Source organism: Oncorhynchus clarkii, chromosome 13 (genome assembly GCF_045791955.1).
Source record: "Oncorhynchus clarkii lewisi isolate Uvic-CL-2024 chromosome 13, UVic_Ocla_1.0, whole genome shotgun sequence".
Taxonomy (NCBI): Eukaryota; Metazoa; Chordata; class Actinopteri; order Salmoniformes; family Salmonidae; genus Oncorhynchus; species Oncorhynchus clarkii.
In genome coordinates, this window is record NC_092159.1 from 52,363,536 (window position 1) to 52,381,839 (window position 18,304).

An 18,304-nucleotide genomic window follows, 5' to 3' on the forward strand; every position below is an offset into this window, starting at 1 on the left:
ATACCCCAAGCGACTTACAGCTGTAATTGCAGCAAAAGGTGGCGCTACAAAGTATTAACTTAAAGAGGCTGAATAATTTTGCACGCCCAATTTTTCAGTTTTTGATTTGTTAAAAAAGTTTGAAATATCCAATAAATGTCGTTCCACTTCATGATTGTGTCCCACTTGTTGTTGATTCTTCACAAAAAAATACAGTTTTATATCTTTATGTTTGAAGCCTGAAATGTGGCAAAAGGTCGCAAAGTTCAAGGGGGCCGAATACTTTCGCAAGGCACTGTATGTTACAAATTATATCTAGGTGGCTAACCTTATGGTTAGGGAAGGATTCGCTAAATCAAATCAAATCAAATGTATTTATATAGCCCTTCGTACATCAGCTGATATCTCAAAGTGCTGTACAGAAACCCAGCCTAAAACCCCAAACAGCAAGCAATGCAGGTGTAGAAGCACGGTGGCTAGGAAAAACTCCCTAGAAAGGCCAAAACCTAGGAAGAAACCTAGAGAGGAACCAGGCTATGTGGGGTGGCCAGTCCTCTTCTGGCTGTGCCGGGTGGAGATTATAACAGAACATGGCCAAGATGTTCAAATGTTCATAAATGACCAGCATGGTCCAATAATAATAAGGCAGAACAGTTGAAACTGGAGCAGCAGCACGGCCAGGTGGACTGGGGACAGCAAGGAGTCATCATGTCAGGTAGTCCTGAGGCATGGTCCTAGGGCTCAGGTCCTCCGAGAGAGAGAAAGAAAGAGAGAAAGAGAGAATTACAGAGAGCACACTTAAATTCACACAGGACACCGAATAGGGCAGGAGAAGTACTCCAGATATAACAAACTGACCCTAGCCCCCGACACATAAACTACTGCAGCATAAATACTGGAGGCTGAGACAGGAGGGGTCAGGAGACACTGTGGCCCCATCCGAGGACACCCCCGGACAGGGCTAAACAGGAAGGATATAACCCCACCCACTTTGCCAAAACACAGCCCCCACACCACTAGAGGGATATCTTCAACCACCAACTTACCATCCTGAGACAAGGCTGAGTATAGCCCACAAAGATCTCCGCCACGGCACAACCCAAGGGGGGGGGGGGGGGGGGTGATCACATCAGTGACTCAACCCACTCAGCTAAAAGAGTTAAGGTTAGGGTTAGGGGAAGGGTTAGCTAACATGCTAAGCAGTTGCATAGCTAAAAAGTAATAAGTAGTTGAAAATGTGCTAATTAGCTAAAATGCTCAAGTTATCCCTGATGAGATTTGCACTCACAACCTTTGGGTTGGTAGACATTTGTGTTATATGCCTACCCATCCACCCTGACCAACACACTAATTTTATAACCATAATAATAACCATCTGTCTTATGTAACCATACCAAATAAAACATATAATTATACTTTGATAGTTCCGAATTTACGTTTACTATGTTATGTCTGGTGTATGAGACCAGGCTACATGCCCAGGTTGAAGCCATGTGCCATGTGGGGAGCCTGCTGGATGAACTGCTGGAAGAGACACACACTCAGAGCAGGACAAGTACATCATTAATGTTCATGATTTCACCACGTCTTGAATTGAGGTAAACGCTGTCAATTATTCACTACTGCTTGAAAAAACATTCCCTGCAATTTTATGTAACATTTATTTAACTAGGCAAATCAGTTAAGAACAAATTCTTACTTACAATGACGGCCTACCCCAGACTACGCTGGGCTAATTGTGCGCCGCCCTATGGGACTCCCAATCACGGCCGGGTGTGATTCAGCCTGGATTCGAACCAGGGACTGTAGTGACGCCTTAGACAGCTGCGTCACTCGGGAGCCCAAATGCCGTGTCCAATGTTCTAATCCCTCCCCATACATTTTGAGTGCAGTATTAGAGTCGGATTGATAAAGCTCAATCCAGATAGGCAGCGATGGCAAAGGTGACATGTTCTGATGGAACTGTTCTATCAAATATGCCTATTGCTCCGCCACGGTAGGTTGCAGTAATGCACCATAGAAGACCACGGCGCTAGTACAGGAAGAAGAATCTACCATTCATTTCCGTAAATAAAATCGGTCACCATTTTCTCTTCCTGTTGTGAAGTTAGCGGCATGGAGAAGGCACGTTTCATCGTAGCACGATCGAAACAGCATTTTGCGTTGCAAATAGAATTGTAGCTATCTGAACACGGTTTAATTTGATTTGTAAGACTGAAGCCTTTCAAATACGTTTCTGTAAACGCATTACCATCAAACTAATAGTAGCTAGCACATTTATAGCAAGCTGTAAAAAAGCTAACTGTATTGTGTTGTCATGCTTTATGGTTCACAATACTTGCTTACCACTCTGTAGCTCAGTCAATTTATTCGCGCGCTATTGTTGCCATCATTCCCTCCCCGGCGCGTGTGTGTAAAGCATGGAGATTGAGGGGAGAGATTTCATGAACACTCCCCCTTTGAAAACGGTGCGGTTTGGGGGCAATGTTGTTGCCACGTTGGCGAAATTCAAACAGGTGAGGTTTCCAATCCAGTGACACCAAACTTGGATGCCTTAGACACCTATGTGATTCACTCTGGAATGTAGTTATAACCTGGTATACATATGACAGTATTTGCTGCTGGTTGGTTGTTTTTCAAGGGAGACACCAGTGACTATGAGTTGTTGAAACATCAGCTGGCAGATCCAGATATCAAGGTAAATGAGCACGACTAGCAGTTCTGCTACATGTACAGTGTAACAAGGACATTTCCATAGGTCTTAATGATAATAGAATGTCTTCCTTTTTTGACAGGATGCCCAAATCATCAACTGGCTGCAGGAGTTCCGGAATTGTGTGACACAACTCAGCAAAGACCATGAGCAGCTGATCTATGTGGCTCTGGTGAGGATGGAACACTTGAATCAAGAGATGGTCAGTACTGCCCAGTCCAGGAACAGTTTTCTAATGCTGTATCTACCCCTTGTGTCTCTGTGAACCAGAGGCTGCCGTGGCTGGGCCGAAGCCCTGCCGTAGTGGAGGAGTATCTGTCCTTCCTCGGTAACCTGGTATCTGCCCAGACGGTCTACCTCCGGGCCTGCCTCAAGATGGTGGTCTCCAACTTCAAACCCAGTGAGTTCCTGCCTGTCTGCGTGGACATTCTGATAACTCAATATGGCTACTTTGAAGACGTATTGTTTTTCCTTCCTTTCCAGAGAGAGTGAAGATCTGTGAGGGAGGAGTGGACATCTCTGACTCGGATGATGACGATGAAAGTAGGTGTTACTGTTTCATTACTGTTTGCGATGGAAAACCAAGGTTGTTCAACGGACAGTCTCTGAAATGGTTCATTGAAATACACACTGCAGTAAATTCATAGTGACCTGAGACTGCATTTGGTAAAAGGCTGCTCCACTCGTCCTTTTAGGGAAACTAGGCTCACTTCTAAAGTCCTTGAAGAGTGAGGATGATAAGAGGGGAGGTGAGGTGTAGATAAGATAATGCACGGAGACTCTAGCACTGGGGACTTTCACTGCAGGAGTCCCACCCCTTATGGTTACTGATTAGTCAGGCTGACAGACCTCATAAATCTTAGTTTTACTTCAATGTTACAATTTTGTTTTTACTTCAAATGTTACAGAATCAACGTTCCATTCCAATATAAAGGGTATAATGACACCCAGTTCACAGATCCAACTTGTTCAACGTTGGATGTTAGTTCAAAATGGCAAATACTTTTTCCCTGCACAGTTTTAACCCTTTCTCTTCTTTCTTGATTTGAAGACCTTCCAAGAAGTTTTGACCAGTGTCACCAGGCCCTGCAGCTGATTGGCAGATATGTCCCATCGTAAGTAGCCATAAGACAATCCTACAACATGTTGCTGGATCATTTTCAGACCCAGGTCTGACCTTGGGAATTGTTGACCCCCAATGCTAACTGGTAACAAACATATTTTTTTGTCCTTCTCATTTCAGCACCAGCTGTTTCCTGATGCCCATTCTGATTGACAACTTTCCTTTTGTGCAGAAATCTTCCAGAACCCTGGTAAGCAGTGGCTGCGGTAGGTAGCCTCATGTTTCGTTTTTTTATTGTCAGATTGTTATACAGTATGGTTGTCATTCACTCTCCCCAGGAGTGTTATGTCCATAACCTTCTGCGGGTGGCGGTGTACATCCCCTCTCTACGACGAGACGTCCTGGAACTCATCATCAGTAGGATGCTCAAACTGGACGTAAGTGTGTGTTTGTTAAGCCACAGTTGCTTGTGTGTGTGTGTGTTGGCTTTCCAGTTCTTCACTGAGAAATAGGTGTTTTTTGTGTGCTAACACGGTGTGTTGTGTTCCAGGTGAGTGCTCCCCGGGGAGAGATAGAGGAGGTGGAGGAGAACGCTGTGCAGCAGGAGTTGAAAGGAGAGCAGGAGGAGGAGGGCCTCTTTGACATGGTGACTGACTAGATCTGCTATGTTTTACATACAACAGTCACTGGTGTGATAGTTCTCCATTTTGCGACTGCAGTGGTGTGACGTTTCCCTCATCTCTCTCTCACACACAGGATGAGGATGTGTGTTCAGTGAAGTCCAGTCCAGCAGGGACCAATGTGATGGTCCACCCTGTCGCTGAGAGACTGGACACTCTCATGGTTGTGCTGCTGGCCTTCATCAAGGACATGTGCCACGTCAACAGTGAGCACAGGGTCTTCACACACACTCACTAGACATATGACAAGACAGTGCTTACTCTGCTTTCTTTCTCTCTCCCCCTCTACTCTCTCTCTCTGGCAGGTTGTCTGGATGTGGAGCGGACTAAGGATCTGTACAAGGACCTGGTGTGTGTGTTTGATAAACTTATCCTACCTACACACGCCTCCTGTCACGTCCAATACGCCCTCTTCTACCTCTGCAGCTTCAGACTGGTCAGTACTCGCAACAGTGTGCATCCGTGCGGCTTTATAGTAGTGGCATTTTATAGAACGGTTGAGTGGGTAACTCGATTGATTGGTTGTGTGTTTGACCCCTCTCTCAGGCTCTGGCGGAGGCGTTTCTGGAACACCTGTGGAGGTTACTGCAGAGCCCGTCTCACCCGGCAGTACTGCGCCAATCTGCCGCTGGCTACATGGGTAGCTTCCTGGCCCGTGCCAACTTCCTGCCCGTTGCGTGAGTCACACTCTACTTTTGCTGATCAGAAAGGGCTCCTTAGAGCATGTTGGGGTGTGGTTGGTTCTACGCAGCATACTCTCTGGTCCCTCCTAACTCCCTAACTAAGATTCTCTGACTGTTCTCCGTCCTGCAGTACGGTGCGTGCGTGTCTGGACCTGCTGGTCCCCTGGCTCCACCTATACATAGACAGCCAGGACTCCGGCTCCCGGGCCTACTGTGACATCACGCTACACGGGCCCTTCTACAACGCCTGCCAGGCTGTCTTCTACACACTCATCTTCAGACACAGGAGCATCCTGGAGGGCAACATGAAGAAAGGTAGGGGATTACACATGCGTGTAAAACACATACTTGCACAGATACAATAATTAAAAAGAAGTTTATATATATATACAGTATATCTCTCTCACTGGCTTGGCAATCTGTGTGTCTGTAAGGGGGGCTCTCTACCAGTTTCCAGTATTATATAACTGTGTGTCTGTAAGGGGGGGCTCTCTACCAGTTTCCAGTATTATATAACTGTGTGTCTGTAAGGGGGGGGCTCTCTACCAGTTTCCAGTATTATAAAACTGTGTGTCTGTAAGGGGGGGCTCTCTACCAGTTTCCAGTATTATAAAACTGTGTGTCTGTAAGGGGGGGCTCTCTACCAGTTTCCAGTATTATAAAACTGTGTGTCTGTAAGGGGGGGGCTCTCTACCAGTTTCCAGTATTATATAACTGTGTGTCTGTAAGGGGGGGGCTCTCTACCAGTTTCCAGTATTATATAACTGTGTGTCTGTAAGGGGGGGCTCTCTACCAGTTTCCAGTATTATAAAACTGTGTGTCTGTAAGGGGGGGCTCTCTACCAGTTTCCAGTATTATAAAACTGTGTGTCTGTAAGGGGGGCTCTCTACCAGTTTCCAGTATTATAAAACTGTGTGTCTGTAAGGGGGGCTCTCTACCAGTTTCCAGTATTATAAAACTGTGTGTCTGTAAGGGGGGGCTCTCTACCAGTTTCCAGTATTATAAAACTGTGTGTCTGTAAGGGGGGGCTCTCTACCAGTTTCCAGTATTATAAAACTGTGTGTCTGTAAGGGGGGGCTCTCTACCAGTTTCCAGTATTATAAAACTGTGTGTCTGTAAGGGGGGGCTCTCTACCAGTTTCCAGTATTATAAAACTGTGTGTCTGTAAGGGGGGGCTCTCTACCAGTTTCCAGTATTATAAAACTGTGTGTCTGTAAGGGGGGGCTCTACCAGTTTCCAGTATTATAAAACTGTGTGTCTGTAAGGGGGGGCTCTCTACCAGTTTCCAGTATTATAAAACTGTGTGTCTGTAAGGGGGGGCTCTCTACCAGTTTCCAGTATTATATAACTGTGTGTCTGTAAGGGGGGGCTCTCTACCAGTTTCCAGTATTATAAAACTGTGTGTCTGTAAGGGGGGGGCTCTCTACCAGTTTCCAGTATTATATAACTGTGTGTCTGTAAGGGGGGGGCTCTCTACCAGTTTCCAGTATTATAAAACTGTGTGTCTGTAAGGGGGGGGCTCTCTACCAGTTTCCAGTATTATAAAACTGTGTGTCTGTAAGGGGGGGCTCTCTACCAGTTTCCAGTATTATAAAACTGTGTGTCTGTAAGGGGGGGCTCTCTACCAGTTTCCAGTATTATATAACTGTGTGTCTGTAAGGGGGGGCTCTCTACCAGTTTCCAGTATTATAAAACTGTGTGTCTGTAAGGGGGGGGCTCTCTACCAGTTTCCAGTATTATATAACTGTGTGTCTGTAAGGGGGGGCTCTCTACCAGTTTCCAGTATTATAAAACTGTGTGTCTGTAAGGGGGGGGCTCTCTACCAGTTTCCAGTATTATATAACTGTGTGTCTGTAAGGGGGGGCTCTCTACCAGTTTCCAGTATTATAAAACTGTGTGTCTGTAAGGGGGGGCTCTCTACCAGTTTCCAGTATTATATAACTGTGTGTCTGTAAGGGGGGCTCTCTACCAGTTTCCAGTATTATAAAACTGTGTGTCTGTAAGGGGGGGCTCTCTACCAGTTTCCAGTATTATATAACTGTGTGTCTGTAAGGGGGGCTCTCTACCAGTTTCCAGTATTATATAACTGTGTGTCTGTAAGGGGGGGCTCTCTACCAGTTTCCAGTATTATAAAACTGTGTGTCTGTAAGGGGGGGCTCTCTACCAGTTTCCAGTATTATATAACTGTGTGTCTGTAAGGGGGGCTCTCTACCAGTTTCCAGTATTATATAACTGTGTGTCTGTAAGGGGGGGCTCTCTACCAGTTTCCAGTATTATAAAACTGTGTGTCTGTAAGGGGGGGCTCTCTACCAGTTTCCAGTATTATATAACTGTGTGTCTGTAAGGGGGGGGGCTCTCTACCAGTTTCCAGTATTATATAACTGTGTGTCTGTAAGGGGGGGGGGGCTCTCTACCAGTTTCCAGTATTATATAACTGTATGTCTGTTTCCCTCCCAGGGCTGGCGTACCTGCAGAGTCTGAACCTAGAGAGGATAGTGATGTGTCAGCTCAACCCTCTGAAGGTCTGCCTGCCTGCCGTCACTAACATGTTTGCTGCCATCACCAGGTACAGTGGTACACCGACCAACCACCCTTTAAGCCAGTCGCACATCAATTACACTCTGCTACAGCACTGTGTTAGTTTCTGTCTGCTTCTAAAAATGTGAAGTGGTTGTTTGACCCAGACGTGTATCCATCCATCCACAGAAAGTACCAGTTGGTGTTCTGCTACACCATCATCGAGAGGAACAACCGTCATGTTCTCCCCGTGGTCCGCAGCTCCGTGGGGGGCGACTGTGTGTCCACCAACACCAACCCCCTGGACAGTTTCTTCCCCTTCGACCCCTATGTGCTCAAGAGGTAACCCATGAACCCTTCTCAGGGACCACTTATCAGTAGGCACAAAACAGGAGAAATTGGAAATGGCAGTAGTGCAACCTGAACTCTAAGAAGAGAGTTCATTTTCCATTTCTGATCATGTTTTTCTTCTCTCCTCTCCAGGTCAAGTAAACTCATCGAGCCCCTCTACCAGGTGTGGGAGGAGCCAGCAGACACTGGGGTGGACACCGTCACCACCAAGAGAGTCAGACCGGTAAAATACAGACAGTCTTGTATTCTCTCAGGCACACACATGATTGGATGCTGTGTGTCTCCCTATTGGTTGTTTTTGTGGTTTGATTGGCTGTTTTCTCTCTGTCTCAGTGCTCGGATGCAGATGAGGATGACTTCCTGCGAGGGGAGACGCCAGAGACAAAGGGGGTGATGGGTATGACCCCTGGCTCGTATGAGTCACACCTCCACAGCCCCAGCAGTGTGGGCTCGCCGCCCATCTCCTTCCTACAGAGACCCTTCTGACACCCCTGTATTTAACATGGACTCATCCACAACCCCCTGAAAAATGGACTATTCCACAACCCTGAGCGCCTTCATACAGAGACACCCAGCTTTAAAGTTTTCAAATGGAATATTAAATGATCTTACCATAGACCAGTTTAAAATGGACGGGTCCATCCTTCCCTATCATCACTGAAGAGAAGTATCAGTCGGAACCATCTATAATCACCACCCCATCAAGAACCTACTCCAGGATACAAAAGATTAGGAACACAGTGTACAATGCGTGGCTAGAGCTATTCATTTTATAATAATTGTTCTATGTTAAAGCAGTTAACATGTTATAACTGGTTAATGGTGAATAAGTTCATTTAACTCAACTATGGAAAGAAAATGTATTTGTTTTATCTAGGATGGGAAACTCTAAAGATTTGTGTTCTCAGCGAAGGTAACTGTATTTACAAAAACAAAATATCTGACACTTTCAATGGTTCATTGATTTTGGTTGTCTCTGATCTACAATTTGTGTCATGTTCTGAACAACACATATTTATATTTTACAGATTGTAAACATGTTCCCTTATTGAAATTCTTAACCAGAACAGATACTTGTAAGAAAGGTCACCTGCAGTAGATGGAAAAAGGAAACAGGAAACTTGTGCTTGTATGTATGGAGTATCAATTTCATAGTTGGCAAACTGTAAATAAAAGTCAAACTATTTGTGGGTTGGCAGATATTAATTTATTGTAAAATATTATCAGTCAGGAACTGTACAGGGATGTCCTGTCCCACTCTGTTGCACTGTAACACACATCCTCTCAGGTAGGATTCTCAGAGGGTGTTTGCTTTGCGTATAAAAATACGGAAACACTTTCTCTGTGAACTTGTGTGAGAAAGAGTAAAGGGGTGTATCGTCATCAGCACGGTCAAAGAAAGACACTTGACCCTTGTCCCAGTCCAGCTGCACTCTGACCCTCTTGAGTTTCTCTGTGACTGTCATGGCTGTTGGGGGTGAGGTCATCGCTCTGTACTCCCTGTCTCGCAGACACATGGTCCAAAACCCGTTCTCCGGCCGGGCCTGGACCTCCGCATTCCTGGTGACAGACGTACAGGCCACGCCCAGAATCCAGTCGTTGTTACATCCTGTATCCACTACCCAGCAGTGGCTTCCTGAGCAAAGCCCGGTCATGCCCAGGACCTCTGCACTCATGTGGAAGCGTTCAGGGTTGTCAGGGAGACGGTGGGGCTGGCTGGTGTACTGAAGGGATGTGAGCTCATGTGACAGGAAGAGGCAGGGGTGGGCTGTGTTTGGGTCCAAGGTCACAGGAGCTGAAGAGGAGGAAATGGGCCAGAGACTGGGTTAGAGACAGGAAAAGGGTTTGGGTCACTCACCACTGTTTTAGCTTCTCTCCGCCAGGTTAAAATGCTGTGGGAGTTAACCTCCTTATCTCCTCATCTCTGTTAACCATTGAAATTGACTTACTATATTCAATATGCAGAATCATTTTCTTCCAGACTCTGTACTTGAGGTTACAGAGGTGCTTGGCCACATCAATCAGCGCCCCTGAAATCCTCTCCGGGCCCTGCCCTGTGCACTGGGCTCTGAAATGACAAAATAATACAATTGTCCTGTTCAATATTCCAAAGCAGAAAGAGGGAGGAAAAAATAGAATGATCGACAGAGAGAGGTGGGGGATTTCAACATACCTCTCTATAGTGGCTTTACAATTCTGAAAAACAAAGAAAGTGTAATATTGTGGCTGAATAAAAAAATAAATCCCATCCTCTCCTCAAAAACAATTATTCTGGCTTTTTCAAATTTGTGTGCAATGTGTAAATTGTGCCAGTACAAACCTGGAGCAATGCCATGTCGTCAGCATCAGTCATCTCCTGTGTTATGACTGTTATAGTCTCTTTAAGGTATAACATCCCTGCTGCAGCCTTTGTCACCATACTCTTCATCAGCCCTATCTTCTCCTCTTCCTCCTCCTTCAGAGCAGCTAGCCTCGCTGCCTCTTCCTCATACAGGAACTGGTGGAGTTCCACAAACAGATCCTTTATCTGCCTCTCTGTCTCCAGGGCCTGATTCTGAGGGGCAGTTAGAGCACAACTTGATGGATTTGAGTTCATTTTAATGAAAAGGAAACTGAGATGACATCTGTAGAGATTACCTTAATGGACTCGGTCATCTCTTCAGAGGTTCCCTTCAGTCTAATGAGGGAGTCCAGAGTATGCTGTAAGGTTTTCAGTGCTACGTTGAGCTCATCCTAGAAGTCAGAGGGTATTCTAACATGAGGCTTCTTATGAAAGCAGCAAGCTGTAACTCGGTTAAACGTCTAGATTTAATTATGTGAAATAAATTAACAATAGGGTCAATGCCAGGTGTGTCGGTTGACTAAAATAACCCTTTCAATACCTGAGATAATTTATTATGTTTAAAGATGTTTTACTCTGCAAACACACTGTATGTCCATCAACACCACTCACTGACGTACAACCAGCAGATCAGATATAATACTTTACACACTTTGGAATTTCTCTGCTATATTTCTCTGCTAATACTGTACACTCACATATACTGTCAGGATAGACCTGATTAACAGCATTCTACTGCCAGGGGCCACAGGCTCCTTACATGAGAAAATGGCAACGTTAACTATGAAAACAGACGTTGCCAAATTATTTCATGCATATACATACTAGAGTCATTTCAATTATTATTCAGTCTCTTACCTTGCAATCCTGTGCTGCCTTCTCTGTGGGTACGCAGTCATGGTTCTTGTGTATTTTCGAGGCTTGGCACACTACACAGACAGGCTGCTTGTCGACCAGACAGAAGAATCTGAGTCTCTCTCCATGTAGACTACAAAGTACATGGTTCCTCTCGACTGAGCTCTGAATCCTGCTCTGTTGCAAAGCTTCACAGAGGTTCTTCAGAGCCAGGTTGGAGGGAGGGGTGCGCTTGGAAGCTCTTCTCCTGCAGACAGGGCACTGTCTGGGGGCTGAGGTGTTCCAGTAGCATTGTAGGCAGGTCTTACAAAAGCTGTGGCTACATGGTAGGAGGACAGGGTCCCTGAAGATGTCACAGCACACAGGACAGGAGAGATCCTCCTCTGGGAGACACACACTGGATGACATGTATGTCTTCACCTGATCAGGTACCGGGAGTCTGTGAAGAAGATATCCGCTGGCTTAAATAATACTACATTCCCATGTCAAGCATATAAACGTGGAGATTATTTACTTTGTCTTTCAGAAATCACCTCCCTTTTGATTTTCAAAACAGATACTCAAAGTGCCTATTCTTCCATTGTTCTTGTTGTAATGCCAGACCTTAAAAGTGCAGGCTGTTTTCCTGTCTGTTGAGTTGTGTTTGTGTGTGACTCCAGAGACACACAGTACTGCGTGACAGACAGCAACGTGAAACAGGAAGTCGAGCCCTATTGGTCACATGTGGAATAGCTGCAAACTGGTTTAGCCTAGAACCTGTTACATGTTTTGAATAGCAACATTGTTAAAGGTTGTGGATAGAGATACACAATCAATAACTTTAAAAGCCTTTAAAAGACTGAAAAGTGAAAGACGACGGTCAAGATATATCTCATGAAGCAGGATGAAAATATGATCAACCAAAATTATTGGTAAAATCATCATAAATAAAATTGGCATCACATTACATTGTGTTCCTAAAACATATGTATTTACATGTTTATAACAAAGGCAGGTACAATGTAGGCCTAACGTAAACACCATACACATCATTACCTATTGTATACAACTGTTATACCTGTTTGTACCTTGCACTATATTAATTATTTGCAAATAAAACTTACAATGGGGATAACTGTGTAATCTAAAGCAATAATTATATGGCAGTGCTTTTGACACCAATGATTGCTCATATAGAGCAAAGCTTCAAAAGGTATTCTGTAGGCCTAATCTTCCCCTTACACAACCTCAATGGCAAACCAAGTTTCTTCCGCAAAAGCCTGTGCAGTTTCATTGCATTTACATTAGGAAAGGGGATGAAGAGGGGTTCACAGGGGGAGAAAGGGGTTTGGAGGGGCTAGCCTGTGTTTCCCTTGAAAACTCAAGGTTTCAGGATATTGGTTAAAAACGAATCAACCATTTGCCTCCGCCTCCAGTGTGGTATTTTAAATATTTGTTATTGTTGCTTGGTGTCAATATCAGAGGAAATCAAACTTGATTTGTCAGATGCACCGAATACAACAAGTGTAGACCTTACCGTGAAATGCTTACTTACAAGCCCTTAACCAACAGTGCAGTTCAAGAAGAGTTAAGAAAATATTTACCAAGTAGACTAAAATAAAAAGTAATAATAGAGCCTTTTGGTCCTAGACTTGGAACTCCAGGACCACTTGCTGTGCGGTATCAGAGAAGACACTCCGGGTGACCGGAGTCTCTGACAATTTTATGGGCTTTCCTCTGACACCGCCTATTATATAGGTCCTGGATGGCAGGAAGCTTGGCTCCAGTGATGTACTGGGCCGTTCGCACTACCCTCTGTAGCACCTTACGGTCAGATACCGAGCAGTTGACATACCAGGCGGTGATGCAACCGGTCAGGATGCTCTTGATGGTGCAGCTGTAGAACCTTTTGAGGATATGGGGACACATGTCAAATCTTTTCAGTCTCCTGAGGGGGAAAAGGTTTTGTCGTGCCCTCTTCACGACCGTCTTGGTATGTTTGGACCATGATAGTTTGTTGGTGATGTGGACACCAAGGAAATTGAAACTCTCAACATTAGTCCACAGTGTGTGGTTTGTAGCAATCACTACATGTGATTGTGACCACTTTATATTATTGGGGAAAATCTTATGAACATTCATTAGTGGCTTGATGACGATGATAATTTCAGGCTACTCACAAGAGATGTTATTGTAGGATGCATGCAGCTATCACTACACCACTCAAATCAAATCAAATCAAATCAAATCAAATTTTATTTGTCACATACACATGGTTAGCAGATGTTAATGCGAGTGTAGCGAAATGCTTGTGCTTCTAGTTCCGACAATGCAGTAATAACCAACAAGTAATCTAACTAACAATTCCAAAACTACTGTCTTGTACACAGTGTGAGGGGATAAAGAATATGTACATAAGGATATATGAATGAGTGATGGTACAGAGCAGCATAGGCAGATACAGTAGATTGTATCGAGTACAGTATATACATATGAGATGAGTATGTAAACAAAGTGGCATAGTTAAAGTGGCTAGTGATACATGTATTACATAAGGATACAGTCGATGATATAGAGTACAGTATATACGTATGCCTATGAGATGAATAATGTAGGGTAAGTAACATTATATAAGGTAGCATTGTTTAAAGTGGCTAGTGATATATTTACATCATTTCCCATCAATTCCCATTATTAAAGTGGCTGGAGTTGAGTCAGTGTCAGTGTGTTGGCAGCAGCCACTCAATGTTAGTGGTGGCTGTTTAACAGTCTGATAGCCTTGAGATAGAAGCTGTTTTTCAGTCTCTCGGTCCCAGCTTTGATGCACCTGTACTGACCTCGCCTTCTGGATGATAGCGGGGTGAACAGGCAGTGGCTCGGGTGGTTGATGTCCTTGATGATCTTTATGGCCTTCCTGTGACATCGGGTGGTGTAGGTGTCCTGGAGGGCAGGTAGTTTGCCCCCGGTGATGCGTTGTGCAGACCTCACTACCCTCTGGAGAGCCTTACGGTTGAGGGCGGAGCAGTTGCCGTACCAGGCGGTGATACAGCCCGCCAGGATGCTCTCGATTGTGCATCTGTAGAAGTTTGTGAGTGCTTTTGGTGACAAGCCGAATTTCTTCAGCCTCCTGAGGTTGAAGAGGCGCTGCTGCGCCTTCTTCACAATGCTGTCTGTGTGAGTGGACCAATTCAGTTTGTCTGTGATGTGTATGCCGAGGAACTTAAAACTTGCTACCCTCTCCACTACTCTCAGGGACTATAGTCGTGTAACTACGCATCTCTGGAACAATCTCTTCATTCAAAGACTCAATCATGGACACTCTTACTGACAGTTGTGGCTGCTTTGTGTGATGTATTGTTGTCTCTACCTTCTTGACTTTTGTGCTGTTGTCTGTGCCCAATGTTTGTACCATGTTGTTGTTATGTTGTGTTGCTACCATGCTATTTTGTCATGAGTTGCTGCCTCGCTATGTTGTTGTCTTAGGTCTCACTTTATGTAGTGTTGTGTTGACTCTCTTGTTGTGATGTGTGTTTTGCACTGTATTTATATTGTATTTATTATTATTACTATTATTATTTATTTTATCCCAGGAGGCCTTTTGCCTTTTGGTAGACCGTCATTGTAAATAATAATTTGTTCTTAACTGACTTGCCTAGTTAAATAAAGGTTAAATAAAATAAAATAAATAAAATGGCGAGATCCAAATCACAGCATCCTATCCGCTCTCTCCACGAGCCTAGGACGATGTATCCCACTTTTCCTCCAGTCTTTCGTTACCATGGGGATGACGTCAGGTTGCACCACCGATTCCGCCCAGTAGTAGCAGGAGAGGCGTGTCCATCAGACAGTCAGCTGGGTAAGAAGACAAAGAGAGTCCTCCAAGCCCAGTACCTTCTCGTTCCACCGTCGAATCCTCACAGCTAACGCCCTTCCTTCCATCCAAAATGCGCGAAATAGTGCATCTGCAAGCCGGACAGTGCGGAAACCAGATTGGAGCCAAGGTATTACTCTTCTCTTGTTTGTATATCAATAAAATAGATTGCTTCATTTGGGGATTGCATGCGACCTAGATAAACCTCTCGTTCTCTCTGCGTAGTGCGTAGCTAAATTAAGAATGGCCGCTTGTAATCCACCCATAAGACTGCATCCTCGATAGGCTATAATAGGCCTATAGGCTACCATGGACGAAAAATGCATGATCATTCCGTGCACAAGATAAACTCATTTTTAATCGATGTGTGATATGACATGCCCTGATTTAAAAAAAACATTTTTTATTTTTATTGTTTCCGCTGATTCATTCCCACTGGTTATTTGGGGTCCTTGTAATATGGGCGTTGAAGGGAAAGATATGGTAGCCTAGTAGAATACCTTACCTTATGACATTACATATTCAACACGATTAATATTTCGGTCATTTTAATGCTTAATTTGAAACATTTAGACGATAACATAATTATGTAAAGGGAATATTTAATGCAAGTCATGCTATTTGTGTTGCTCTTGAAAAGGTAAATGTCCACGCAACAGAAAATACACATTGCATTATCTATTTATTTATATTCTAACTTATTTATTTATATTCTATTCTAACTAACGTTTTAAATGGATGCTTCTGTGTATTGCTATTGACTTGCATCTCCTCCCCCTGTACCCTCCCTCGCTCACTCTCTCACTCTCTCTCATTCTCTCTCGTCTCAGTTCTGGGAGGTGATCAGTGATGAGCATGGCATCGACCCGACTGGAACCTACCATGGAGACAGCGACCTGCAGCTAGACAGGATTAATGTGTACTACAATGAGGCCTCAGGTACTGTATGCACATTATATAGCATTTCATACATTAACCACATAATGTCTCCAATTATTGAAACATGCCCAATTAAATTAACTGCTGTTTTAATTAGGAATAATTAACTGATTACACTTATACAAACAAATAATACATATATAAAACATGTACAGCAACAATAGTTTCAGTATGCCCAACATTTCCCTCTTCTTATTTTATGTACATATTCTTATTAATTCCTTTACACTTGTGTGTATAAGGTAGTTGTTGTGAAATTGTTAGATTACTTATTAGATATTACTGTATGGTCGGAACTAGAAGCACAAGCATTTCGCTACACTCACATTAACATCTGCTAACCATGTGTATGTGACGAATAAAAATGTATTTAATTTTGATTTGATTTTTCAGGTGGGAAGTATGTCCCCCGTGCCATTCTGGTGGATCTGGAGCCGGGCACCATGGACTCTGTCAGGTCTGGCCCCTTCGGACAGATCTTCAGGCCAGACAACTTTGTCTTCGGTGAGTGGTTGGTGTGTTCAGTGCAGACATGAGATTTGTTGGTAGGCTACTTCTAAAATCTTGTCCAGGAAATAATGGGTTATGACACTTCTGTCTGCAGGCCAGAGTGGAGCTGGAAACAACTGGGCCAAGGGCCACTACACAGAGGGAGCAGAGCTGGTAGACTCTGTCATGGATGTAGTGAGGAAGGAGGCAGAGAGCTGTGACTGTCTCCAGGGCTTCCAGCTCACCCACTCCCTGGGTGGGGGTACTGGCTCTGGCATGGGTACCCTGCTCATCAGCAAGATCCGCGAGGAGTACCCTGACCGCATCATGAACACCTTCAGCGTGGTGCCCTCTCCCAAAGTGTCCGACACAGTGGTGGAGCCCTACAACGCCACCCTCTCTGTGCATCAGCTGGTGGAGAACACAGATGAGACCTTCTGCATCGACAACGAAGCCCTCTACGACATCTGCTTCCGCACTCTCAAGCTCACCACACCCACCTATGGAGACCTCAACCACCTGGTGTCAGCCACCATGAGTGGAGTGACCACCTGCCTTCGTTTCCCTGGCCAGCTCAACGCCGACCTCCGCAAACTGGCTGTCAACATGGTGCCCTTCCCCCGCCTGCACTTCTTCATGCCCGGCTTCGCCCCCCTCACCAGCAGGGGGAGCCAGCAGTACCGCGCCCTGTCCGTGCCTGAGCTCACCCAGCAGATGTTCGACTCCAAGAACATGATGGCGGCCTGCGACCCCCGTCACGGCCGTTACCTCACCGTGGCCGCCATCTTCCGTGGCCGCATGTCCATGAAGGAGGTGGACGAGCAGATGCTCAACGTCCAGAACAAGAACAGCAGCTACTTTGTGGAATGGATCCCCAACAACGTGAAGACCGCTGTCTGCGACATCCCACCCCGCGGCCTCAAGATGTCTGCCACCTTCATCGGCAACAGCACAGCCATCCAGGAGCTGTTCAAGCGTATCTCTGAGCAGTTCACTGCCATGTTCCGCCGTAAGGCCTTCCTTCACTGGTACACCGGAGAGGGTATGGATGAGATGGAGTTCACTGAGGCTGAGAGCAACATGAATGACCTGGTGTCTGAGTACCAGCAGTACCAAGATGCCACTGCTGAGGAGGGCGAGTTTGAAGAGGAGGGAGAAGAGGAAGCCGCCTAAACCATCCCGTCACTCAACTGCCAAACAGTCTATCACTCCCCTCCGTCCTGTCCCCAAAGCACAACTTGTTAAGTTAATGTTAAAGAAAAGGAAACTCAGATTTGTGATAATTAAATGAATGTGCTCAAGCATCTCTTCAGCGGTTCCCTTCAGTCTAATTAGTATCCTGTAAGGTTTTCAGGTCTCATCCTAGAAGTCAGAGGGTATTCTAACATGAGGTTTCTTATGAAAGCAGCAAGCTGTAACTCGATGTCTAAATTGAATTATGTGAATAAATTAACAATGTGTTCCAATGCTTGGTGTGTTGCTTTACTTAAATAAAATTTTCAATACCTGAGATAATTTTCAAAGTTTACAAAAAAATATATATATTTCTGTAAAAACATCAGTCCATCATTTGACCTGCTGGTTGTACGTCAGTAAGTGGCACTGACGTACAGCCAGCAGGTCAGACATCTCATAGGAATGGTAGATAGAATACTTTACACACTTTGGACCATGGTAGGTAAATTATGGTGCATTGGGAAACTGTTGTGTGCCGGCAAAGAACTGCTGTATTTCGAATGATAGTGTAATTCCTTTCCACAGAAGACAGTACCGTACTGTATTTTTGGAGCGCCAAAACCTTTTTATGGGGGTGACCAGTGAAATATACCTAAATTCTATGGTAT

General features: G+C 44.8%; 3 protein-coding genes across 3 annotated transcripts; 2 read left to right on the forward strand and 1 right to left on the reverse strand.

Moving 5' to 3' along the window:
* Positions 1 to 2,032: 2,032 nt before the first annotated feature.
* Positions 2,033 to 9,172, forward strand: LOC139365054 (RNA polymerase I-specific transcription initiation factor RRN3-like). Its single transcript, XM_071102406.1, has 17 exons — positions 2,033 to 2,495; positions 2,621 to 2,677; positions 2,775 to 2,864; positions 2,963 to 3,092; positions 3,176 to 3,235; positions 3,744 to 3,807; positions 3,936 to 4,005; positions 4,094 to 4,192; positions 4,306 to 4,401; positions 4,512 to 4,641; positions 4,741 to 4,871; positions 4,982 to 5,112; positions 5,249 to 5,433; positions 7,576 to 7,684; positions 7,825 to 7,977; positions 8,119 to 8,209; positions 8,320 to 9,172. Exons 1-17 carry the CDS (start codon positions 2,400 to 2,402, stop codon positions 8,470 to 8,472), a joined length of 1,845 nt encoding a protein of 614 aa, XP_070958507.1. The 5' UTR covers positions 2,033 to 2,399; the 3' UTR covers positions 8,473 to 9,172.
* LOC139365055 (zinc-binding protein A33-like) lies at positions 9,171 to 14,995 on the reverse strand. The gene is made up of 7 exons (XM_071102407.1): positions 14,939 to 14,995; positions 11,186 to 11,621; positions 10,624 to 10,719; positions 10,307 to 10,540; positions 10,160 to 10,182; positions 9,936 to 10,054; positions 9,171 to 9,781 (listed from the first exon to the last, which is right to left on the reverse strand). Exons 2-7 carry the CDS (start codon positions 11,588 to 11,590, stop codon positions 9,210 to 9,212), a joined length of 1,449 nt encoding a protein of 482 aa, XP_070958508.1. The 5' UTR covers positions 11,591 to 11,621; positions 14,939 to 14,995; the 3' UTR covers positions 9,171 to 9,209.
* Positions 14,980 to 17,926, forward strand: LOC139365056 (tubulin beta-4B chain-like). Its single transcript, XM_071102408.1, has 4 exons — positions 14,980 to 15,162; positions 15,863 to 15,971; positions 16,365 to 16,475; positions 16,576 to 17,926. Exons 1-4 carry the CDS (start codon positions 15,106 to 15,108, stop codon positions 17,631 to 17,633), a joined length of 1,335 nt encoding a protein of 444 aa, XP_070958509.1. The 5' UTR covers positions 14,980 to 15,105; the 3' UTR covers positions 17,634 to 17,926.
* Positions 17,927 to 18,304: the final 378 nt, after the last annotated feature.

Bases quoted from the DNA above. Each gene is read 5' to 3' on its own strand.
- LOC139365054 (XM_071102406.1), top strand. From the start codon at position 2,400: ATGGAGATTGAGGGGAGAGATTTCATGAACACTCCCCCTTTGAAAACG. The intron at 2,865-2,962 runs GTGAGGATGGAA...TCTGTGAACCAG, and splicing joins AGCTGATCTATGTGGCTCTG to AGGCTGCCGTGGCTGGGCCG. The intron at 7,978-8,118 runs GTAACCCATGAA...TCTCCTCTCCAG, and splicing joins GACCCCTATGTGCTCAAGAG to GTCAAGTAAACTCATCGAGC.
- LOC139365055 (XM_071102407.1), bottom strand. From the start codon at position 11,590: ATGTCATCCAGTGTGTGTCTCCCAGAGGAGGATCTCTCCTGTCCTGTG. The intron at 10,720-11,185 runs GTAAGAGACTGA...TCTGACTTCTAG, and splicing joins AGGCAGCACAGGATTGCAAG to GATGAGCTCAACGTAGCACT. The intron at 10,055-10,159 runs GTATGTTGAAAT...TTGTCATTTCAG, and splicing joins TGTAAAGCCACTATAGAGAG to AGCCCAGTGCACAGGGCAGG.
- LOC139365056 (XM_071102408.1), top strand. From the start codon at position 15,106: ATGCGCGAAATAGTGCATCTGCAAGCCGGACAGTGCGGAAACCAGATT. The intron at 15,163-15,862 runs GTATTACTCTTC...CTCTCGTCTCAG, and splicing joins GAAACCAGATTGGAGCCAAG to TTCTGGGAGGTGATCAGTGA. The intron at 16,476-16,575 runs GTGAGTGGTTGG...TTCTGTCTGCAG, and splicing joins GCCAGACAACTTTGTCTTCG to GCCAGAGTGGAGCTGGAAAC.